We start from the raw sequence: 23021 nt of genomic DNA, 5'->3' as shown, positions 1-23021 counted from the left end.
AGTCTCCTGCCAGTGTCCGCAAAAAGCATCATCTAAAGATCTAGCGATCATCACAAGATTGAGGGTAAAATAAACAAAACAATCAAACAAATGCAACAAAAAACGAAAACGCCGAACCGTCCACCAACTGGCCGATGTCCCAAGAGAGCCATGTGACCCACTTACACAATTAATGGGACATCAATTCAATTTCCATCTTAAGCTGTGGTCTTTTCAGTCGAGTCCACATCCTCGGTGTTCGACGCAGCCGGAGCATCTCCCTTAATGGCCTGCAGTTTCTTCGCCTTACGGATATCAACCCATCCCAACCCCCAGCCAAAGGCAAATGTGGCTACGCTGACTCCTATGCCGAGATACATAACATGGCTAATTGCCGTGGTATAGCACTCGAGCGCAGCGGTGAGCTTATCGCCCGAAACAAGACTTCGGATTGAGTTCAGTCCAGTACTGATGAGGATATCAGGGTTGACGCCAATCTCGGCGAAGCGTTTCTGGAGCTCCGCGCGGAGGCCGTTGGTGAAAATCGAATTAGCGACAATCAGAAACACGGCACCGCCCATGTTTTGGCAAAAGATAATGATAGCCATGGCAATAGGGATCTGCGGAGGGGGAACAAGATTTTGGATAGCGATGTAGGGCTTCATATGAAAGTAAAGTTAGCAAAGTCCGATTTGGGATGTGGAGGAGATGGGATATTGCGAAGTAAACTCACCGCTGAGGTCATTGCACCACTGCCAACACCATAGAGCACCTGGTACCCAAGCCATTTGTGCGATATAGTCGTGGGTTTAATCAAAGACATGAGTCCATACCCAATGGCAGTCATGGCGCTTCCTCCCAGGTTCCAGGGCAAGTAATAACCTAAGATCTCGGCTGCGAAACGTTAGTTTGATTAGTTTTGAAGTGACGAAAGAGGCGGGGGACGGACTCATCATTCCAGAGAGCATAGTGAAGAATACTAAGCACAAGGTTGCTGGGAGCATGTGCACGCCGCTCATGATAGGACTGTTGTGAAGCACGGTTTGGAAGAAAATGGCGAGGTAGTACTCGGCCGCCAAAATGGCACCGAGAAGGAAGAACAAGTTACCCGCAGCAGACCACACAATGCGCTTTTTGATCATCGCGAACGGTACCATGGCACCGTCGCCCTGGCGATATTCCCAGATAAGGAAGATGATAAAGGTCACAGCCGCGCCAACCAAAAGGCCGATTACAACGGAGCTATTCCACGGGTGCACGGTACCGCCGTATTGCAATGCAAGCAAAAACATGACGGCAGCGGGGCTAATGAGCATAAAGCCTGGAAGATCCAGAGACTTAATGGCCGTGCCGAGGACTTGTCTGGCGGGTAGCTTGTCGGTCGGCTCGGGGATCTTGAACAGGAACAGCAAAATGGCCAGAGCACCGCCAATGGGTAGGTTGATGTAGAAACCTGCAAGAAGAAGAAGGTGGTTAGCAAGATTATAGCAGTAGAGAGACTTCCAAGCAACTTACACCAACGCCATGAAACATTTTGGGTGAATGCACCGCCAAGGATAGGGCCCAAAGCGATACCGAGCTGGCCGATACCCATGTTTATGCCCAGAAACTGGGCCTGCTTCCTGCGCGGTAATATAACTGAGATGATTGTCATGGCGCCGTTTCCAATACCCGACGATCCAGCTCCGGCAATGGCTCTTCCAACAATGAACATGGGCGACGAGACGGCGGCTCCACAGATGACAGACCCGAGCTCGAAGAGAAAGAAGAAGACGAGGAAGGACCACTGTTTCCATCGTTAACAATGATCAATTGTGTCTTTTCTCAAGCTATCATAGAATGACCAACCTTGATATTAAAGTGGCTGTAGATCTTGCCAGTGAGCGGCTGCAGAGCAGAGCTGCCGAGCTGGTACGCGCCACCATACCAGCCAACATCAACTAGAGAGTTGAATCGTTGTGTGATGGCAGGGGTTGCGGTAGACACGACACACATGTCGAGGAAGACGAGGAAGTAGGCGATTGTAACAGGACCAAGGATAGACCATAAGGCCACGCCGCTGGGAAAGTTGCTGTCATCTTCTGCGGCCTCGTCCTTGGAGTCGACGCTGTCGGAGCCGTACTTCTCAACATCACCACTCTCATCCGACAGAACCATATTTGTGCCAATTGATTTGTTGGAGTCGGTAGTGGTCATGGTTATGGCACTGGAGCTGACTCTTGCTCTCGCTGGTGCCAAGAACTGTATTAGTAGTTATTGAAGAAAAGTAGCTTGCAGTCGTAAGTTATATAACACAATTGTATGACAACATTAAGTTAAAAAAAGAGATCATGAGCTTAGAATAGGGACCGGAATGTTTCTGCGCGAGTATGTAAATCCATTTAGGGCTAGTAGCTGCATGTCGGAACCGGAATCTGAAATCCGGTCGGTCTCCTGTTGACGGACTATAGTAGTATGTCCGGCCTGTCAAGCTGGAACGTGCCATAAATATTTATAACCATACGAATTGGAATATTACAAGATTACAAGAGATTATACAAAATTTGGTTGGCTGTAGTTTTAAAATAATTCGGGCTTTTTACAGGCCATTTTAGCCCAAAACGGTAATCGCCCGTTCATAGTAGAAATACTTCTCTAGTACTAACGTTATATCTCAAATGTGAGTTATGCATATACAATTGTCCATTGATAATATATTCAATCTTTTCAAGAACGGCTATAGCAGTGTGTCCAGGGCAGACTGTCGCCTAGTAGAACAATATTTGGACCGTGAGGTATAGCTACCTCATCATATACCTCCGAGGCAGGCAGTAGTAGAAGACAGTGAAGATATAATCTCAGTAAAACTAAATATTGTTTAGACGCAAGAGTGCGTACCCATATATCATAATACCGTGGAAGCTATGAAAGCGTAATGTAGTTCATTTCACATGTGCAGTAGTGGTTTGCGATCAGTATGTACCTTTATTAGCAGTACAAAAATGTCAAGCCTCTACATGGTAGGTATCGACTGATCTTTATAATCAACAAAAATCTCCTCTAACCATAACGTCGGACTCATCAAGTATCCTGCGTGTTGACTATATGCCAACGCATCTGTATCTCCTTCCGTAGTCGTAACTGGAGCCATAGTCATATCCGCTCTGTTTCCTACTCCATCACCCGTTTCCTTTGCTCTATATGCCTCTTCCTGTTGACTCAACAGTTCTCTATCGTGATATGACGATTGGTACATGCGTAGGCCGCGGGCCAATTGCATGAATACGCCGTCGGCTGACGCCGGTTGTTCACCAGCTTCAGCAGCAGCGAGCTCCAGCTTGTCTGCCGTGCATGATAACAAGACGGGCAGATCGACGAGCCTTCGCACAGTGGCTGGATCCCAGCCAGGCTCCCGGAGCGTGCTTAGTTGGTGCAGGGTGGCCACGCACCGTACTAGCTGAGCCCATTGGATGAAGGAAATACCAAGGAGTCCAGACGGCGAGAGAGTCAGGAAGGTTGATGTGCACGACTTAACCGCGAGTGCTGACTGCCAAAAGCAGGAGATGCGCGTAGGCCCACATGTTGGCGGTGGCGGGCGCGCGGATTGCTGGATGTGGATGGTCTCGATAATGCACATCTCTGTGTAGTACGTCTGAGCGAGAAGGACTATATATCGATTAGCAATCAGTGGCTGATATTCTTCCAAATAAACCCTCTGAGCTGGACACCTACGAAAGTGTTGTTGGAATGCAGGGGGGACAGACGCCCTGAGCTCCTGTATCTGCCCCATCAGCGCCTTGATGTACAGGAGAGATTGAGGCGAAAGAGTCTCCGGTGGAGGGTGGTCGGGGAGTTGGGCTCGCTCCCTGACCTCGGCGGCCTTCGTGGCGAGGAGCTGTAGGCGGACCTGAATAGCCAGGGCAGCATCTGATGGACATTCTGCGCCGGCACTATTGCCGCTGGCGACAATGGCAGCAAGGGCCTCGTCCATCTGAGGTATCCACCGGGGCGCCTCAACCTGGCAGAAATAGGCTGAGACGGCCGAGCCAAGGACAAAGCAGCCTAGGATGGCTCGCTGGCGCTCGAGATAGAGCTGGGTATCAGTCACCCCAGCGCCGGTTGCCGGTGTTGCCATTGCGGTAGTCGCCGGCGTGATGCCATACACGTTGTCGAACCCGCCGTTCGGTTCGAGGTGACTTATTGTGCGCGAGATTTCTGGTACAGCTTGATCCAGAAAACGCAACTCGCCGACCAATGATATAGCCATTGCCATGAGACGAGGCAAGCTGTGATTGCTACGCAGGTGCTCCCATCCCCACGAAATGTAGACAAGGAGGCCTAACAGCAGATCCACAGTTTGTTGTGGTTGCTGCTGTTTCTGCTGTGGCGACCGTTGAAGAAATGCCGTCTCATAGAGTACACGCTTCAGCTCGAGGGAGCTTGCCATCTTGTCCTTAGCCGATACCGATGTCACACAAATAATGGCGCGAAACAGGAACGGCCGGTCTAATCGTAGTTTCTCGGCCGTGAGGTAGGCAGGCAAATGAACAAACGGGAAATGATGCAGCATACGCGAGCAGAATGTGTCTATAGAGATCGATGCTGAGGATGGAGGTACCGAGGACGGAGATAGAGCGGGCGACATAAACGCGCCCGACATGGTCGAGGATGGGGGGTGTCGACGGGCATGCCGTTGGCGCTAAACGCGTTCGCATTGTCCATCCCCCACCAAGAAGCAGAGGCACGGACGGCGTCGCTGTCGGTATCCTCGTCGTCTTCGTCCATAAAACCGGACCGCGAGTCCTCCATAGTGCCGCTTCCTTCGGTCCCTTCTGCAGCCACGTCTGGGTATGGAATGATTGGAGGTGGTGGTGGTTGTTGCTGATGTTGCTGGTGTTGTTGCGGTGGTGATTGCTGCTGCTGCTGCGACCATTCATCAACTCTTTCGCCGTGGACATTGCCCGCCTGGAGCATCGAGACTAGTTGACCGAGTGTACCCTCGAGCTTCGCAATACGGGCTTCCGATGAGTTTTGCTTTTTGTCGCTGCGGCGACGTACTGCATCGGCTGGATGGCATGGGCGCTTGAGGCGGTGGCACCTATATAAGGCACCCTTTCGTGTCAACGAGTGTTCGCAGGTTAGGGTCTGCAAGCATGGAACAGCCAGCAAAGTGCAGCCCGGACAGACCTTTCGCATCCATTGCCATCAGAACGAGGAATGCATTTGCATTTTGTTTTGAAACAGTTCAAACACGCTTGCCCATATGGCGCTGATCGGCCAGCCATTCTGTAGAGGGCCGGTCGGGATTAGTTGTTGGGAGAGATATAGCTCTATACAGCGATAGAGGATACTAGTTTGAAAGTAGGATGGAATGTGGGTAGATGTAAAAAACGAAGAGTGCCAGTCAGACACAGATTGTCAGACGAAGGGTGTGTACTTTGTACATTATCAGCCCACTTTTATTCTCCACCTAACATTTCTCAAGCGGGCCCCATTGATTAATAATCACTTCATTAAGCCCTCTAGGACTGTTGTAAGAAAGAGTAAACTTCGAATATTAGAATACATCATCTTACAAAAATTACATATAATGCATGTGATCACGTACTAATTACTCCGTATCTGTTGGCTATTTCTTGCAAGATTACGGCCCCGGGGGCCCGGGCGGTCTTGGTGCTTTGTCATGTTTGTATAGTTTGCAGAGCAACATGAGCCTCAGATGTCGACCTTTCGAAGACAGATCGTTTGTTCGTACGTTGTCAAGAACCTATATTTCAGTTTTAACTCGAGCATGTACTGCGCAATTTGAACTACGTGTATGGGTCAATATTAATAGATTCCTGTCAATGGCTCACAATACGGGACCTAGTGCGTGCCTGAACGGTTCCCCGGTGTCCCTAGTCTCAAATTTACGAACCAGGCCTCCTAGATCGTGCTCCGGGATCCAAGGGACTTTAGCCTTCCCCAGCACTTGGCTATATGATCTTGGGTCAAAAGCACAAAGTCGGGGGTATTTTTATAGCCTGGGCATGGCGGCGAGGCGCTTTGAAGGACGCCAGCTCAAGATCGTCGTTCTGCGCCTCGAAGACGGCTCCTAGAGCGGTCCGCGCTCGTCCTTCTAGCCGGGCTTGTATACCCCTCTCATCACAGACGAAGCTTGGTCATGGTGTTTGTATAGTTTGCAGGAGTGGGGCTTGATCTACCATGGATCAACTCTCCCCACTTCTCTTCTTCTTTCCAAGGTTTCTCTTCCTATTTTTAAATTGACTGCACTTGGCCAAGAAATATATACCCAACGAGTAGCAAACAACACTAATACTGATAATAACAGTGCCTTACATTTGATTTTGCGGAAAGGTGTAAAGGACCATGTCCTTGTATGGCATGCACAGTTCTGAACAGTCGGTCGTCTTAGAATCCTAGTCTTTTGCCGATATCACAACAGGTTACCCTTTGGAACGCGCCCTATAAGCTGATGTTTAACGGAAGGGATATATATAAGCATTGATCTGACACTATCTGGCAGCTTTCAGCATGGACCCAAAGCCCCGAGCGTTGGCGATCCGAAATGCGGAAAAGTGAATTCCGAGAAAAGAAATTAGGGCTAGCAAGAAAGTCCGAAAGTCCGAAAGTGCAACCGTATCCACAGACACAAGCCAAGATGCATGCAGATTGTATAACATGCAGAACTAGAGACAACGGATAGAATGGCGACTTGTGGCTTTCTCATGCAGGTGAAGCCTTCCAGGCTCGTAGACAACTACAAACTAAGTTCTTCACCATGTCTGTCGCAATGGAAAATCACCTTACGAAAGGCGACACAGCCGAAACCGACTCGGAACTCCACCGTGATATTATCTCCCAGTTCCCAATCCTCAATGCTTATACGCAGTTGCTGTTTGGGTTCAAGCTGCCGGCCGACGTGGACCGCGATGTCATCGTCGCATCCCTCCAGGACGGCTTTGATAAACTCAAGGCGGAGATCCCCTGGCTGGGGTGGCAGGTGGCCCGGGAGTTAGGGCCTGGCGGCATCTTGAAGACGATGCCGTGGCCCGCGGACGTGCCCGAGGAGCGCATCCGCGTCAAAAACTGTGACGATCTCATCGCACCCATGGCCAAGCTCGTCTCAGCCGGCGTGCCTATCCACATGTTGGACGGATCGGTTCTGACGCCATGGCCGGCGCTGCCACAACCTCGCGGCCTCGAGGGCCCTGACCCTGTCGTTGCCATGCAGGCCAACTTTGTGCAGGGCGGCCTGATCCTCAACCTTAGCACTCACCACACCATTATCGACGGCACCGGTATCTACCAGTTTATGAATCTCCTGGCACTTGTCATGAGCGGCAAAGAGATTCCGGCCGCCGACTTGGAGCAGGCCAACCGCGACCGCAGCCGGGTGATCACGCTCATTCCGCGCACCGAGCCCGTCAAGAGCTATAGCCACCTGCGGCGCCCACCCGGCTATACCTGGGCGCCACCCCCAAGTCCACCGATGTGGTGCAACTTCAAGATTCCGGTCAATGCTCTGGCTCGGCTGGTTAAGTCGGTCAAAGACGATCCATCTAGCAACAAGCCAGGCTCGCTGATGGTCTCTGAGAACGATATCTTCTCCGCCTTTGCATGGCAGCGCCTCTGCGCCGTGCGCGTGGCTAACGGACAGCCGCCGGAGCGCTCATCCAAGCTCGGGCGCGCTATCGACGGGCGCATGGCGCTGGGCGTGCCGCTGACCTACATGGGTCACATGGTGTGCCACGCTCTGGTGCGGCTGCCATTGGGCCAGGTGGCGAAGCTGCCACTGCCACAGATTGCGCAAGTGCTGCGTCGTGAACTCAACCAGGCTAACACGCCATGGTCCATTCGCAGCTTTGCCACATTCATGGCTCGTGAGCCCGACACCTCGAGCCTACTGTACGGTGGCACCCACGACGCCCGGGCGGACCTTATGGTGACCGCGGCTGGCCAGGCGACGCCGCTGCCGGCATCCTGGGGCCCTCTCTTGGGCCGCTTGTGCTTCCTCCGCCGCCCAACAGCGGCGCCGATTCCCGGCTGTTTTATTATCAACGAAGCCGAGGGCGCATTCATCCCTCTGACGTTGTGCATGCCCGAGGAAGACATCAACGGGCTAAAGAAGGACCCTGTATGGAAGCAATACGTAAGATATGTCGGCTAAGCCAAAGATCTACAGAATTTAGACTACATAGGTTGGTAGCGCTGCGTAGTTAGATCAATCTATCTGACTAACTCTACTTTATATGAATTACGATGTGATGGAAATTTAAACCCTCCTAATTGAAGCTTGTATGATCATAGAATAAATCAGTTAAGAATCTGCGTACAGTGATTGTCTGCCTATCTCATTGCCTAACGTCGTCGATTAATTGTCCGCCCATGTAGAGATTATCCGTGCGCGATTGCAACCTAGTCAGACCAATAGCCTAGCTGTGACCTCTCACGGATCTATAATTTTAGAAAATGAAGGGTGCGAGCTCAGATCTACAGACCAAGCCAGTTGAGGATAGCCAGTTTGGTAATTCCCCGGCGGACTTTTTATACCCCGTATCACCGATTTCTCTGGAAGTAACCTCTTCCGACGCTGCTTCGGGGAATTGATCATTTGAGAATGGAGCTTCACCCATGATAGTTGAAGTCCGTATTGCTAGATCGTCTTCAAAGCTGAATAAATAATCCCCATTAGAATAAGGCACTGTGCGATACAATTGGTGTTCAAACAAAAGCGAATTGAGTATAGAACTTAGAGCCATCTTTCACAATCTTCACACATTACAGCTCTTCAACTTGACGGAACTGTTAGCTCTGTTCGAGAGTAACTGAGCATCTACATTATCAGTGAACAAGTCCAAATCATCTGACTGCTTTAGACAAAAATGGAGGACGACAGCGAGTGGGCCAGTGAGCCGATTGCCATCATCGGTATGAGCTGCAAGTTCTCTGGTGGTGCCAATGACCCAGACAAGCTCTGGGATCTGCTGGTTTCAGGAAAGACTGGCTGGAGTGAGATACCAGAGGACCGTTTCAATCTAAAAGGAATCTATCACCCTAACAATGAGAGGGTTAGCACGGCAAGTCAACCTAGGATATACCAACAGCAAGTCCGAGTGCTAACAACAGAACAGACACACGTCAAGGGGGCCCACTTCCTTGACGGTGATATAGGATGTTTCGATGCTGCATTCTTCAACTACTCCGGGGAGACAGCACAGGCGCTCGATCCACAGTTCCGGATGCAACTCGAGTCGACATTCGAGGCCTTAGAAAATGGTGAGTATATACTACTTACCCTGCTACAATTCTTTCGGGCCCTCCTCTCTAACTTGAGTTCGATCAAGCCGGCCTTACACTGCAGCAAGTGGCTGGATCACAGACGTCCGTTTTTGCTGGCGTCTTCACGCACGAATACAACGAGGGTCTGGCGCGAGACGAAGACAAGCCACCGCGATTCATGCCAATAAGCACGTGGAAACCGATGGCGGCAAACCGCATCTCGCACGTTTTCGATTTCCGCGGTGCCAGCATGACGCTCGAGACTGGCTGCTCGACCACGCTAGTGGCGCTGCACCAAGCCGTACAAAGCCTGCGTTGCCGTGAGGCCGACATGTCCGTGGTGACTGGCGTCAACTTGATGGTAGGCCCAGAACCGTTTAAGACCATCGGCTCACTTGGCATGCTATCGCCGGACGGCAGGTCATACGCGTTCGACAGTCGCGCCAACGGCTACGGCCGTGGCGAGGGCGTCGCCACAGTTGTGATCAAACGGTTGTCGGACGCTCTGGCCGCCAACGACCCCATCCGCGCTGTCATTCGTGAGACGGCGCTTAACCAGGACGGAAAAACAGAGACCATCACGACACCATCTGGCCCCGCCCAGGAAGCGCTTATACGCGAGTGCTACCGGCGCGCCGGCCTTGATCCGTGCGGCACACAGTACTTTGAGGCGCACGGCACTGGAACACAGGCTGGCGATCCTATCGAGGCACGGGTCATGGCCAACGTGTTTAGCGGCGTCGACGACAACGGTGATGGAGGCCGTGATGAGGCGCACTACCTGCGCATCGGCTCGGTTAAGACCAACGTGGGCCACACCGAGGCTGCTTCGGGTTTGGCCGCCATAGTCAAGGGAGTTTTGTGCCTAGAAAAGGGCCTGATCCCCGCCAGTGTTAACTATGAGACGCCCAATCCGAAGGTCAAGCTGGACGAGTGGCGCCTCAAGCTGGTAACAGCACTAGAGCCGTGGCCCGAGAGCCTCGTCGACGGACCGAACCGCCTGTCAGTCAACAACTTTGGCTACGGCGGCACCAACGCCCATGTCATCATGGAGAGCGCCGAACCGTGGACTTCAACGCCCACTGTGTCTTTCCCGCTCAACAATGGCACCAGTAATGGAAATGGCACTAGCAACGGCCATTCGAACGGTAATGGCCATAAAAACGGAAACAGCAGCACTAACAAAACGGCTGATACCAAAGTGTTGATTCTCAGCGCTCGCGACGAGCGCGGCTGTCAGCGTATGGTGGGGGACATGAAGAGTTATCTAGAAAAGTACAAGTCACTCAATTTTGAGGCTGCAAATGCGCTGCTGCGCGATCTCAGCTACACATTGACAGAGCGCCGCACGCGCTTTCCGTGGGTGGCAGCACACCAGGTGCATCTGGAAGCAGGCGCAGACCAGCCCCTCGACGCCGTCATCGAGGCGTTTGACTCGCCACGGTTTAAACCCAGCCGGGTTCCCACTACCCAACCGCGAATCGGCATGGTCTTCACAGGCCAGGGTGCGCAGTGGAACGCCATGGGCCGTGAGCTGCTAGCAGAATATCCGGTATTCCGGCAGTCTATCGACGAGGCTGATACGCACCTACGCGATATCGGCGCCACCTGGTCGCTGTTGGAGGAGCTACAACGCGACCCCAAGACCACGAGGGTGCACTCGACATCGATCAGCATCCCTGTGTGCGTGGGAGTGCAAATCGCGCTAGTGCGCCTGCTAAAATCATGGGGCATCACGCCGGCGGCTGTAACCAGTCACTCGTCGGGCGAGATCGCGGCGGCCTACGCAGTCGGCGCGCTGGCCTTCCGCCAGGCCATGGCAACAGCCTACTACCGTGCCGTGCTAGCGGCAGACGAGTCACTGCGGGTGCCCGGAGCACCTAAGGGTGGCATGGCGGCCGTGGGTCTTGGTGCGGAGGAGGCGCAGGAGTACCTTGACAGAGTGGCCGACGTAGGTAAAGTCGTGATCGCTTGTGTTAACAGCCCGGAGAGCGTCACCGTCTCGGGAGATGCCGATGCCGTTATAGCCGTCGAGGCAATGTGCAAGGAGGATGGCGTGTTTGCGCGCAAACTCAAGATCGAGCAGGCATACCACTCGCACCACATGGACCCGCTGGCAGACGCCTACCGCGAGCTCCTGCGGAAAGAGATGGCGGGGACAGTCACAAAAGAGTTGAACGGGGAAGGAGAGGAGCTCAATGTAATCTTTTCATCAGCTGTCACAGGCGGTCGGATTACCGATGCCAAGGAGATCGCCGATCCTGACCACTGGGTGGGTAGTCTAGTGCAGCCGGTGCAGTTCGTGGATGCCTTCACGGAGATGGTGCTTGGCGAGACAGATGATGCCAGCGGTCGCAGCATCGACGTGGTGCTCGAGGTTGGCCCCCACACGGCACTGGGAGGACCTATCCGCGAGATCATGTCGCTCGTCGAGTTCGATGGCATCGAGCTGTCCTACTGGGGATGTCTAGTGCGCAACGAGCATGCTGGCAACACTATGCGCGCTGCAGCTATCAATCTGCTACGCGAGGGTGTGCCGCTCGTTGTGAGTGAGATCAACTTCCCGAAATCATTATCCGAGCACTCGTATATTTACGACGATGACCTGCCCCGCGTGCTGACTGACCTGCCTACCTACCCCTGGAACCATTCGATGCGGCACTGGCAGGAGGCACGCGTCAACCGCGCCATCCGTGAACGCAGCCAGCCGCCGCACGATCTACTGGGAATGCCGGTTGCCGGGAACGACCCGGCCACAGCCGTCTGGCGTCGCACGGTGCGCGTCTCCGAGGTGCCCTGGGTCCGCGATCATATGGTGCAGGGCAGCATAGTGTACCCGGGCTCCGGCTATGTGTGCCTGGCCATCGAGGCCGCTAACCAGCTGGCCAAGGGAGAAGACGATCAGAAGAAGATCTCGGGCTTCCGCCTGCGCGACGTCGACTTTATGGCGGCCATTATGATCCCCGATAGCAGTGATGGGGTCGAGATCCGAACCACACTTCGCCCCGTTCCTGAGCGGGAACTGGGTCTGCGCGGCTGGCGGAGATTCGAGGTTTCGACGGTCACTCCCGAGAACAGGTGGACGCTACACGCCCAGGGTTTGGTTAAAGCCGACGTGGAGGAGGAATGGGATGAAGAGAAAGTCCCAGCGCAGACGAAGCCGGAGAACGACCAGACCGGCCTACGTCCTCTGTCGGCTTACACGCGCCACAAGGACCCGCGCGACATGTTTGCCAACCTACGGGCCCTCGGCGTGTATCACGGCCCACTATTCCAGAACACGACTAAGATCGTACAGGATGGCCGGGAGCCGCGGTCAGTATCCGACATTACGATCCGGTACGAGTCGGCAGCCGACACAGACCCGGTGGCCGCCGCGCAGAACAGTGTACTGCACCCTATCACGCTAGATGCCGTGGTTGTGTCGTTCTTCTCGGCATTGCCTGGCGTTGGCGCCGTGGTGGAGGATCCCAAGCTACCGCGGTCGATCGACGCGATGTGGGTCTCGAGCGACATCAGCCGCGAAATCGGCCACACTTTGCGCTGTGACACGTCGCTTTCGCACGACGACCCCCAGAGCGGCAGGGCTAATGTCACCGTTGTCGATAGCCAGACCGGGGCGATTGTTCTCGAGATCCAGGGCCTTGCTAGCGTTTTCCTGGGGCGCGGCAGCGGCGCCACAGCGCGCCAGGACGCGGCTAACAAGGGGGGTGAAGAGGTTTGCAGCAAGGTCGAGTGGGGACCCGACTTGTCACTACAGCAGCCGCTAGCACTGGCACATGTCAAGAAGGAGCTGGAGCCGACTGTTGGAATTCCCGAGGCCATCATCACGGATCTTTCCCGTGCGGTGTTCTACTTCGCTCAGGAGGTGCTCAAATCGCTCACCTCCGAGGACGTGGACCGGCTGAAAGATGAGCAGCTGCACCTCGTCAAATACCATACCTGGCTCACGCAACTAGTCGCCCAGGGCGAGAACCTGAAATGGGCGCTAGACGGCCCGGAAGAGCGCCAAAAGAACCTAACTGCCGTGGCCTCGCAGAGCGTCGACGGTGAGCTAATCTGCCGTCTTGGCCCCCTCATCGGCTCCATCCTTCTCGGCGAGAGCAACCCGTTAGTGGCTATGGTTGAGAATGGGCTGCTGCACAAGTACTATGCCCACTCTGTGCGTTTAGCGCCGTCGCTTACACAGTTGTCAACGCTGGTGCGTAAAGTGGCCCACAAGAATCCGGCTGCGCGCGTTCTGCAAGTCGGTGCCGGCACTGGTGGTGCTGCCACTCGACGTATCCTTGAGGCGCTCGGCACGCCCAAAGTTTCTCTGGTGGCCAGCTGGCACATCACTGAGCCCTCGGCAGACGTCTTGGAAGATGCCCAGGCGGATCTAGTCGATTGGGCCGATCTGCTTGAATTCAGCCAGCTCGACATTGACAGCGACCCGTCTAAGCAGAAATTTGCACCCGAGAGCTACGATATCGTCGTTTTCTACCAGTCTCTGCGCACGGCCAAGGATGTACCTGCCACCTTGGCCCATGTGCGCAGCCTTCTGAAGCCCGCCGGCACGCTACTGCTAGCAGAGACGACTCAGAATGAGGACCAGGCTGACATCTCGTTTATCTTTGGATTACTACCTACCGAAACATCGTCCCTTTTGACGTCTTCTTGGGACAGCCTGCTTCGCGAAGCCGGTTTCAGCGGTGCTGACCTTACTATCGGCGACGCCACAACCACCGTCTTGTCCACCCTGCCACTCGCTGAGCACCAGAAGCCAGATCTAAGCCGTGCCAGCAACCCCGGCGGCTTTGCTGTGGTGACTAGTAACAAGACACCTTCGCCGGCTAGTCTGGTTGATCTCCTCTCCCAGCGTATCCAAGATTTGACCAAAACTACCGTGGAACATCTCGTGCTAGAAGAGAGCAGCCTCGACGCGTACGGAGCCAAAGTCTGCATTTTTGTCAGCGAAATCGACGAGCCAATAATACTAACCGATCTTGACGCCGAACGTATTGAGGGCCTTCGCGCCATGATCACGCAGTGTGGGGGCTTGCTCTGGATTACGACCGGCGGTGCCGTCGACAGCGAGCAGCCCGAGCATGCGCTTGCCCAGGGATTCCTGCGCGTCCTCCGAAACGAATATGTCGGTCGGCGCTACCTCTACCTGGACCTGGACCCGTGCGTCAAGCAAACCACTGAGGATACCGTCTCGACCATCGCGCAAGTTCTCCAACAGGGCTTCGGTCACGTCGATGACGTCCTGGCGACCGAGATCGGCCCCGCGGAGTTCGAGTATGCGGAGCGCAACGGCGTACTGCTAGTCCCGCGCATCTACAAGGACGAGGAGCACAACGATATAGTCACTGGTCCGCTCACAGCAACCTGGGGTGATCTCGATGCCGCAGCCAGCATCCCCCTGGAACCCCTATTCCAAAAGAACCGACCACTACGGCTGGAGGTCGGTATCCCGGGGCACCTGGATACGTTGGCGTTTGTGGATGACGACGAGGATATCACAGATGAGAGTCTGGCACCTGAAAGCGTCGAGATCACGCCGCGGGCCTTTGGCCTCAGTTCGCGCGATATCATGGCGTCCTTAGGCCAGCTCAAAGACCGTGCCATGGGTCTTGAGTGCGCCGGCATTGTCTCCCGTCTTGGTACCGAAGCTCAGGCAAAGGGTGACTATAATGTTGGCGACCGTGTTATGGCCCTCCTATCTGGAGATGGCAGCGCTTGTCTCCGTAACAGTGTCACCGTCGCCTGGAACGGTAGCATCGTCAAAATACCCAACAACATCACTAGCTTTGAAGATGCCGCATCCCTTCCATTAGCTTTCACCATTGCATATGCCGGCCTCGTTGATGCTGCCCGTCTTGCACCCGGACAATCTATCCTCATTCACGCGGCAGCTGGAGCTATAGGACAGGCCGCCATTATGTTAGCAAAGCATCTTGGGGTGACAGAGATCTTCGTCACCGCTGGGTCTGCGGAGAAGCGCGACGTCATCAGTAGCAAGTACGGCATCCCCACTCAGCGTATTTTTAGCAGTCGTGATATCTCGTTTGGCCCCGCCGTCCTAGCCGCCACAGGCGGACGCGGTGTCGATGTCGTGCTTAACTCGCTGCCCGGCCCGCTTCTACAGGCCAGCCTCGACGCCCTTGCACCTCTCGGCCACTTGGTTGAGGTCGGCAAGCGCGATATCGAAGCCAACGGCCTGCTTGCGCTGGCATCTTTCTCTCGCGGCATTTCGATGACGGCGCTAGACATTCCAATGCTGGTACAACGCCGTGGTGCCGATGTCCACCGTGTTCTCGGTGAGGTCGCCAAACTCATCGAGCAGCAGGTCTTGAGACCGGTCCAGCCCGTCACAGTCCACCCCATACAAAACGTCCAGGCCGCCTTCAAGCTTATACAGACCGGCTCCCACACCGGTAAGGTTGTTCTCTCGGCTGGGCCCGATGAACAAGCTCCAGTGGTCCCACGACTAAATCACGTCGCCGCCGCCTCCCGAGTCCGACTCCGGTCTGATGCCTCGTACATCATCGTCGGTGGTGTCGGCGGTATCGGCCGCTCCGTCGCACACTGGCTGGTTGCCCATGGCGCTAAGAATTTGATTCTGCTATCGCGTAGCGCCGGCCAGATCGATTTGCCAGAAAACCAAAACACCGACGGCGCCCTGTTTGTGCGCGAGCTACGCGACTCTGCTGGCTGCCGCGTTAAACCTATCAGCTGTGACATCTCGCTGGCTAGCGAGCTAGCGAAAGCTCTACGCGCCTGTGCCGACGACGGATTCCCGCCTGTACGCGGCATCATTCAGGGTGCCATGCTTCTGCGCGACGCTATCTTCGAGCAGATGACGCTAGACGACTGGCATAGCGGCCTACGGCCCAAGGTCGCCGGTACCTGGAACTTACATACCGAGTTCGCGACACCCGGCTCGCTGGACTTCTTCGTCATGCTGTCGTCCGTCTCGGGCATTCTAGGCATTGCCTCACAGACCAACTACGCGGCTGGCGGTTCCTACGAGGATGCCATGGCGTACTGGCGCCAGTCGAAGGGACTTCCGGGCGTCTCTATCGACCTAGGTCCTATTTCCGACGTTGGCTACGTCGCCGAGACCGCCAAGGTGGCCGAGCGCCTACGCAGGTCTGGTGACTACGTCATGCTAGACGAGGCCACTGTTCTGCGCGCCCTCGGCGCCGCTGTGGCCCGTCCGCTCGGCGGCCGCCGCCAGATTATTATCGGCCTCAACACAGCGCCGGGACAGCAGTGGGATGCTCATGGCGGCTCACCGCTCGGACGAGATGCTCGCTACGTCCACCTGAAGCGCCAATCCAAGGTGTCGCGTGCGGCACTGGCAGCTGAAGATTCCGGTGCTGGTGTTTCGCTCTCTACGCAGCTGGCTGAGGTTGGCTCGCGTGAGGACGCTGCCCGTCTCATTAGCACTGCCATCGCCGCTAAGTTGGCTGACATTTTCATGATCGACGTTGCTGAGATTGATATTAGCAAGACGCCAGCCAGCTACGGTGTTGACTCACTTATCGCTGTCGAGCTGCGCAACATGCTGGTGCTGCTGGCCGCTGCCGATGTCTCCATCTTCAATATCCTACAGAGCGCTTCCCTCGCTGCTCTTGCTGCTGATGTGGCAGCAAAGAGCCGCCACGTCGAAGCCGCTGCTTAGGCTTGGTCGTTTGCTTCATTGTATTTTGTTTCAACTTAGGAGTATAAAGGTTACGGCGTCGGGTTTTGAATCATCAAAGGTTATACTTAGAATAGTCCATTTCACAAATCAAGCCTTTTTCCGTCTTTTTTTGCCGTGCACCTATAAAACTGACGAGGCATCTAAAGAATTATATCTGAGAAGACTACTGAAAAGTCATCACAAGACCGCTTATGCAGCCAATTATTCATGCCATAATAGATAGAATCATAGATACTGATGTGAAGAGTCGGGTTATAGAACTGACGAACACCAACGTCTAGCTTGAGGGAAAAATCTCTCCGGAACGAGGGCGGATGGATGATTATAACAAAGTATTCTGATATGTCAAGAGAGTCATCAAATGGTTCAGACTAGAGATGGAGAGAGGTAGATCCGGGGGCGATAGAATGAGATGTGGTAAGTTCAGGCTTTGAAGCAACACGTATATTGGTTTACTCGAAAGACATGCGTCGGCACCCCTTCGCCTTGGCCATTTGTCGAGCAAAGTAAACCAGGATGTTCCAGCAAACGACGGTCTCCTTGGCATCGAAATGAAAGGGAGTCTTTGAAACCCGGGCCCCGAAACACCATTCCTTAGTGTAGTCTGCCTTGAGTGGCAATGTTCCCCACTGCTGTCAGCATATGGCCCCGCTACCCATGGGATGCCATAGACCCAAGCTATAACTGGCTTCCCGTGGTTCAATCTGTCGCGACGAACGTCCCCTTTTTGGGGAAAATCGGCTCTCCAAACGGCAGCCCGGAGCTTGGTAGGGAATAACTTGGTAACTAGATAGACCCATTCATCTAACAATTCGACGAAGAAACGGGGTGCATCAGGCATATTGCCAGTTTAGGAGACCTTCGACCAGATCGGGAACTTTTGGAGTGCCTCGCCGTCGATTTCGTAGGCGTCAAGCTGTGGCATAGGGACACGGGTATTCGGCAGGACACGCGGGACAGCGGCTCTGTCGACCAAGGTCATGCGAGCGAGATAGGAGAAGCCGACAAATGTACCACAATGTCGAAGATCAAAGACATTCCCAGGTTCCATATGAGCGGAAGAGAGGTCAGGTGGAGACTCTGCGAGGATGGCAGAGTACTTGACGGAATGGTTAACAGCGAGGGTAACCGCAGAGTTGCGGATGTAGTGAAGGCTAGTTGGGACTTTAGCAGACTTCGCAAAGCCAAACTTGTTATTGCGGTTAAGAAAGAAGTCGATGATGATCTGACGGGTATTAGGGCAATCCTGCGGAGAGATTGATTGTCCCGAAATTCTTAAGGGATGTATGTGCATCCTTGCCTTTCGACTGAGGAGCCATGCTAAGTTTAGGGTATGCCGACTTGATAAATCATTGCGTAGTGAGTGTAAGGAAGGCGAAATGATGAGTGATAATGAGGTATGGCCGGCTGTATCACAATGTCAGCGAGAACAAACCAAGATTGGCAGTCACAGAAAGCAAGCGTACAAGAGCAACCTCACTGTCTAGGGGCTCTTCGAAAGCCGAAGCAGACCTCTTGAAGGGGAGGGGAAAGCTTGATTGAGATCTAGGTAGAGGGGGAGCGTACGATACTTAACCATTGCGAGCCAAAAATGATAATAATCAGTTCGCAGTAAAAGTCTAAATTTGGCAGTCAACATCGCCCACGATAAAGCCGCCGGGCTTATAATAGATATGCAGCAAGATCGGGACAATCATGCGCTAAACCTAGTTTGACATATGGCACTAGTCCTAATTAGATCTATGAAAACGCCTATACGGAATCACCACGATTATCTCCCACAACACCACGCACAACCGTGGTCTTTTCGCTGTCCCCCTGGATTACACCATATCGGATATGGATTATATGTAATGCCACGGAATTATGTCACTTGAGCCAAAAGAGCGGTGTGGAACTCTTAGATAGATCCAACCACAATTATTACTACATAGGGTTATAGTCACCACAAAGTTGACATTTAGTAATTCTCTAGGGTTCCTTAGAAAAACTAAGATCTATATTCTGGTTCGGGTCCGCTAAATTAACGTCGATTGATTTTATTCCGTCACTATTACAGCTATTTTTCTTAGAGATCTATAAGAGAAACGTGGAAAGATGAAACTTCAATGTCCCGCAGTATTATATAAAGTGCTTAAACTGCGCTAAGAAGAGAATCAAAGGCAAATTTCTGGGATTTATCTTGACACATTCTCTGGGAATCAAGATATCATGTAAAATGTCCCATATTTATCAAAATGAGCAAGACCATGATTCGGAGGGTCTGCCTCTATCTGTTAGACGGTACGGCTATGAAGACAAAGATCAATTTGCTCAAATACTTACCCTCGAACGTGAACGTCTGCTTGATTCAATGCGCTATTCTCGTGAAATTTCCGACATCGATACTGGATCTGGCAGGAGCGAACAAGAGCCAACTACTGAGATCACAGAATACATCATCTTCTCCATTGATCCCACTACCTTCAACCAGGATTTCCTCAGCTCGGATACTATCCTAATTCCTTCACTCCGAACATTTTTCAACCCGAGTACCAAAACACTCACTGTCAAGATGGTTCCTCGCTAGCATACCCAAATTGCCTTCGCGGTGCACAGAGCCATCGATAAGGCCCTGGCACGAATGGGACTTGACGAAGCCATACACGACTACCAAGGAGTCGATATCGATGTAAATGGCCTCCAAAAACAGGCAGATATGGGCTGGGGGCCAAGGCGACCTCCTCGCGGCTGTCCAAAGCGGCCCTCGGTTGTGTTGGAAGTTGCGGCATCCGAAACGCGAAAGAAACTTCGACGAGATGTTGACCTTTGGCTTGACCCAGGAGGGAATGCAAATGTGGTGATTGCAATCAAACTCAGTCGCCAGCGAGCAATGATCGCTATTGACTTATGGATATGGGATACCGTTAACGGCAAATCTATCAATTCCCAACACATTGAGGTGTCTGAAAACGAAAATGACGAAGTAAAACTTTCTGGAGGTCCCCTCGTCATCCCTTTTCGTCTCCTCTTCCTACGAGATCCCCAAACACCACGAGAAACCGACGTGATCATTGACAATGAATGGCTACAGAAGATTGCCGTGTGGGGGTGGGACATGCAATTTTCGAACAGCCGTTGAAGAGTTGGTGGTGTGGCCTGGTCTCTACGTTCTTATCTTGAGTTCTTGTCTTACGTTCTAATTCTATATAGTAATTATTTTAAAGAGATTCGGGTAATTTCATCAGAATTATCAATTTCTTGTGATTACTGTCTCAGTGAGTGGTTCACGGATCAGGTTTCTTTCCCCTTTCCACTTGTACTATTCTTGTGTTTTTTATGTTGTTATGGCTGTTTCTCAGTTGATTGGTTAGCACCTGAGAAGGCCATCATGCTGACGGTCAATGATCTCGTTTGTGGCTTCTTCACGGACACAAATACCCATAGAATCAAGTACACGTGCTTGGATCCAGGATCAAAACATAAAAGTCCCTCGCCATCAATCGGAATGGATTCTCTCTCTCTCAAGATCTGAGTACTGGTAACTAGTACTATTGAGAATCAGATAAGTCTGCGGCGCTAAACATGATCTGTGCCCCTCAGGGCACGCTATGCCGGAAGGGGCAGCGGAGGACCGCAGCCGGTCATGCGGTCGGCGCGCAGAATGGGGGACAAATGGGCGTGGCGCCGTGGCCGCGTGGTTACCGATGCCCCGCTTGCCGTCGTGTTACGGAGACTAACACCCAAAAGGTGCTAGTCTCGGGAGCACGATTCGAGTACTTTCCTGAATTGGAAGCCGCTGCTTTCTCCCCATCCATAACATAGCTTGAACAGCCATCAGAAGTTATCGCCCTCAGGCCTCAATCCTCTGTTCATCATTCTGTGTGAGCCACGTCTTTTTCGTCCTACAGTGCTCGCATTTGGACGGTCCACCAGTCTCAAGTCTCAACAGCATGTCTTCGCGACGGGAGCTCAACAGCAGCGATGAATCAGGTTAATCTGGAGCCTCGTCCATATCACGAGACGCTAGAATTGCTCGGCTCTACCTAGAGGCCACAGAGCTCGGACTTATGCCGCAATCAGAGATTCTCAAACGAGCGCTCAGTGTAGAATCCGTCATTTCGACAACCTCTTCCTTCAGCCGTCGGTCTCAAAGCGCGCGTTTTCGTTCCGAACTGCAAAAAATCAATCAAATCGGGAGTGGCCTACAAGGAGCCATTTTTGAAGTTGTTGGACAGGCGCTCGTTCTCAAGAAAGAATATCCAGGCAATGAAACACAATCCTCAAATCTCCGGCACGAGTTTTTAGTCCACCGCGCTGTCTCGGCTGCATTTGATCAATACAAGCATGCGACACACAGCCTGGTCCACGTCCCCAAACCTCACGAGTTCATCTCCAGAACAGAAAATCACACATTCTGGGATGAAGTCCTTCCGAAAATGCCCCCGGCCTACCGCACACGCGGGGACGTCGTCAAAATGGACCGGATTCTTCCATTGCCGAAGGTTGTACGAAAAGCCCTTATTACTCATATCTATAGTCGCGATCGAAATCCTGACACCGCTGATATTGAGACCCTTCTCAACGAGCCGGAAAACAAGCACTGCCTCGCCCGGATCTATTTGGGCCAGATTATCGGTCCGATGAATCTTGACAACGCAGCCCCGCTTAGGAATTTCCCTCTCTACCTCGGGTTTATGGAGGAACTTGGCGTCAATGCCGTCGCGCTTGCGAATGAAATGGGAAAGGCATATGCAATCTTACACTGGGGTGCCGGCATAAACGGTGATGATGTAGAATTCGTGCTTGGGACATCGGCCATAGACGCGCCGACGGCTCTTGTTGAGCCGCCGGACTTGCAGCGCCGCGCCGTTGGCCTCTATCTCTTGGATTTTGGGCAATGCGAGGTGCTCGACTTGGCCCAGGATTGTGATGTCGTTTACCAGGCCTTTAAAGGGGCTATGGTAACGGGTGATAACCAGCGGTTCATCCCGCTTTACTCAAATTGTTCGCGGCCTTCAAGAATGGATACATTGATGCAGGTAATGTCGTTCTATGGCAAAAGCAGCTCAACGACAAGTTCTGCATGGTAGACTTCATGCAGGAGTACGAGGAGTATGCGGAGGACTTTTTGTATTAGTCTAACAACCACAATATCGCTCCTGCTGGCCTCCTGGTTGGTGGCCGCTCGCACATGTATTATACTATTGCAGCTGTTAGGAAACCCACATCAGAAAAATGGCTAATTCGCTGACCTCGAACTCAAATCTGTCCTGATATTGATTACAAGCAGCTCTTCTACAACCGACTGAAGAATAAGCGTTTATGCAACAGCAGTGCCGACCTGACATTCCAACTTTGGTGATGATAACATCTGCCAGGTCCTCATATGGTTGTTTATATAGGCTTCAGCAACCGTCAACATCGCAACAGACAAGGGCGTGCGCCTATCAAAGCTCCAAGTTGCACTGCATAGCATATCCTCGTCAAGGACTCAAGGTAAATACGATGGAACGGTCAAACAACTTGTGTGGATAAGTCAAAATCGTTTGCCATGTAGCCAAACTTCCCTTATAGGGAACTTATAGCTAGACCCTTCAAGGACAGCGGGCACGTGGTCCGGCGGTTAAGTCTCTCCACTCTTCTCATATTCTTACCACCTATTCTTATCCTCCTGCCGTTAGACCAACCCGCTGTCCTTCCGTATCGCCCAAAGAGGAAATCGGAGTGCCGCTTGATCTCCGGTCGATCCAGGGCGATGACTTTTTTTTCTTTTTTGCCGACCTATTATCACATATGCCTTCTATTTTATTATTCTATTTCTATCTTATGTCTTAGGTACTTTCCTATTCTTCCCTGAATCCAATTCTTTGTTGTCTTGGCATGGACTCGTGCTATCATACGGCTACCATGTTAGTCGTCTGTTGTTAGGTTCGCCTGACTTTCCTAAAATGGTCCTTAGTTAAGGCTATACCTTCCACTATCATCTATGTTCCCATCCTCCTGTTTCGAATAATTGGAATGATATCTTTTTTATAACGTGAATTCTGAATAACACCAAGAGAATGAGGGTATTGCTAACCTAGTATTCGTGAACAGGTACTGTCCGCTA

At 52.8% G+C, this 23021-nt stretch overlaps 8 protein-coding genes across 8 annotated transcripts; 5 read left to right on the top strand and 3 right to left on the bottom strand.

Moving 5' to 3' along the window:
• Window positions 1–197: 197 nt before the first annotated feature.
• Window positions 198–2175, bottom strand: N7515_002203 (MDR family MFS transporter; the record flags this gene model as incomplete). The annotated part of the gene is made up of 5 exons (XM_056662947.1): window positions 198–638; window positions 713–873; window positions 929–1432; window positions 1495–1765; window positions 1828–2175. The coding sequence occupies 5 exons, from the start codon at window positions 2173–2175 to the stop codon at window positions 198–200; spliced, it is 1725 nt and encodes a 574-aa protein (XP_056525060.1).
• Window positions 2176–2971: 796 nt separating this feature from the next.
• Window positions 2972–4767, bottom strand: N7515_002202 (uncharacterized protein; the record flags this gene model as incomplete). Its single annotated transcript, XM_056662946.1, has 3 exons — window positions 2972–3624; window positions 3691–4545; window positions 4617–4767. 3 exons carry the CDS (start codon window positions 4765–4767, stop codon window positions 2972–2974), a joined length of 1659 nt encoding a protein of 552 aa, XP_056525059.1.
• A 1984-nt stretch (window positions 4768–6751) lies between these two features.
• On the top strand, window positions 6752–8128 carry N7515_002201 (Transferase; the record flags this gene model as incomplete). The annotated part of the gene is made up of 1 exon (XM_056662945.1): window positions 6752–8128. The coding sequence occupies one exon, from the start codon at window positions 6752–6754 to the stop codon at window positions 8126–8128; it is 1377 nt and encodes a 458-aa protein (XP_056525058.1).
• Window positions 8129–8843: 715 nt separating this feature from the next.
• On the top strand, window positions 8844–16909 carry N7515_002200 (uncharacterized protein; the record flags this gene model as incomplete). Its single annotated transcript, XM_056662944.1, has 3 exons — window positions 8844–9029; window positions 9093–9237; window positions 9306–16909. 3 exons carry the CDS (start codon window positions 8844–8846, stop codon window positions 16907–16909), a joined length of 7935 nt encoding a protein of 2644 aa, XP_056525057.1.
• An 871-nt stretch (window positions 16910–17780) lies between these two features.
• N7515_002199 (SNF2-related protein) lies at window positions 17781–18224 on the bottom strand (the record flags this gene model as incomplete). The annotated part of the gene is made up of 1 exon (XM_056662943.1): window positions 17781–18224. One exon carries the CDS (start codon window positions 18222–18224, stop codon window positions 17781–17783), a length of 444 nt encoding a protein of 147 aa, XP_056525056.1.
• A 924-nt stretch (window positions 18225–19148) lies between these two features.
• On the top strand, window positions 19149–20051 carry N7515_002198 (uncharacterized protein; the record flags this gene model as incomplete). Its single annotated transcript, XM_056662942.1, is given in 2 exon segments — window positions 19149–19487; window positions 19500–20051. 2 exon segments carry the CDS (start codon window positions 19149–19151, stop codon window positions 20049–20051), a joined length of 891 nt encoding a protein of 296 aa, XP_056525055.1.
• A 443-nt stretch (window positions 20052–20494) lies between these two features.
• Window positions 20495–20734, top strand: N7515_002197 (uncharacterized protein; the record flags this gene model as incomplete). Its single annotated transcript, XM_056662941.1, has 1 exon — window positions 20495–20734. The coding sequence occupies one exon, from the start codon at window positions 20495–20497 to the stop codon at window positions 20732–20734; it is 240 nt and encodes a 79-aa protein (XP_056525054.1).
• A 128-nt stretch (window positions 20735–20862) lies between these two features.
• N7515_002196 (uncharacterized protein) lies at window positions 20863–22049 on the top strand (the record flags this gene model as incomplete). Its single annotated transcript, XM_056662940.1, is given in 3 exon segments — window positions 20863–20902; window positions 20915–21880; window positions 21892–22049. 3 exon segments carry the CDS (start codon window positions 20863–20865, stop codon window positions 22047–22049), a joined length of 1164 nt encoding a protein of 387 aa, XP_056525053.1.
• Between the last annotated feature and the right edge of the window lie 972 nt (window positions 22050–23021).

This window comes from Penicillium bovifimosum (assembly GCF_028826915.1).
Source record: "Penicillium bovifimosum strain IBT 22155 chromosome Unknown utg000002l_segment0_segment0, whole genome shotgun sequence".
Classification (NCBI taxonomy): Eukaryota; Fungi; Ascomycota; class Eurotiomycetes; order Eurotiales; family Aspergillaceae; genus Penicillium; species Penicillium bovifimosum.
The sequence above is the reverse complement of the archived record's forward strand: the minus strand, read 5'-3'. Positions and strand labels throughout refer to the sequence as shown.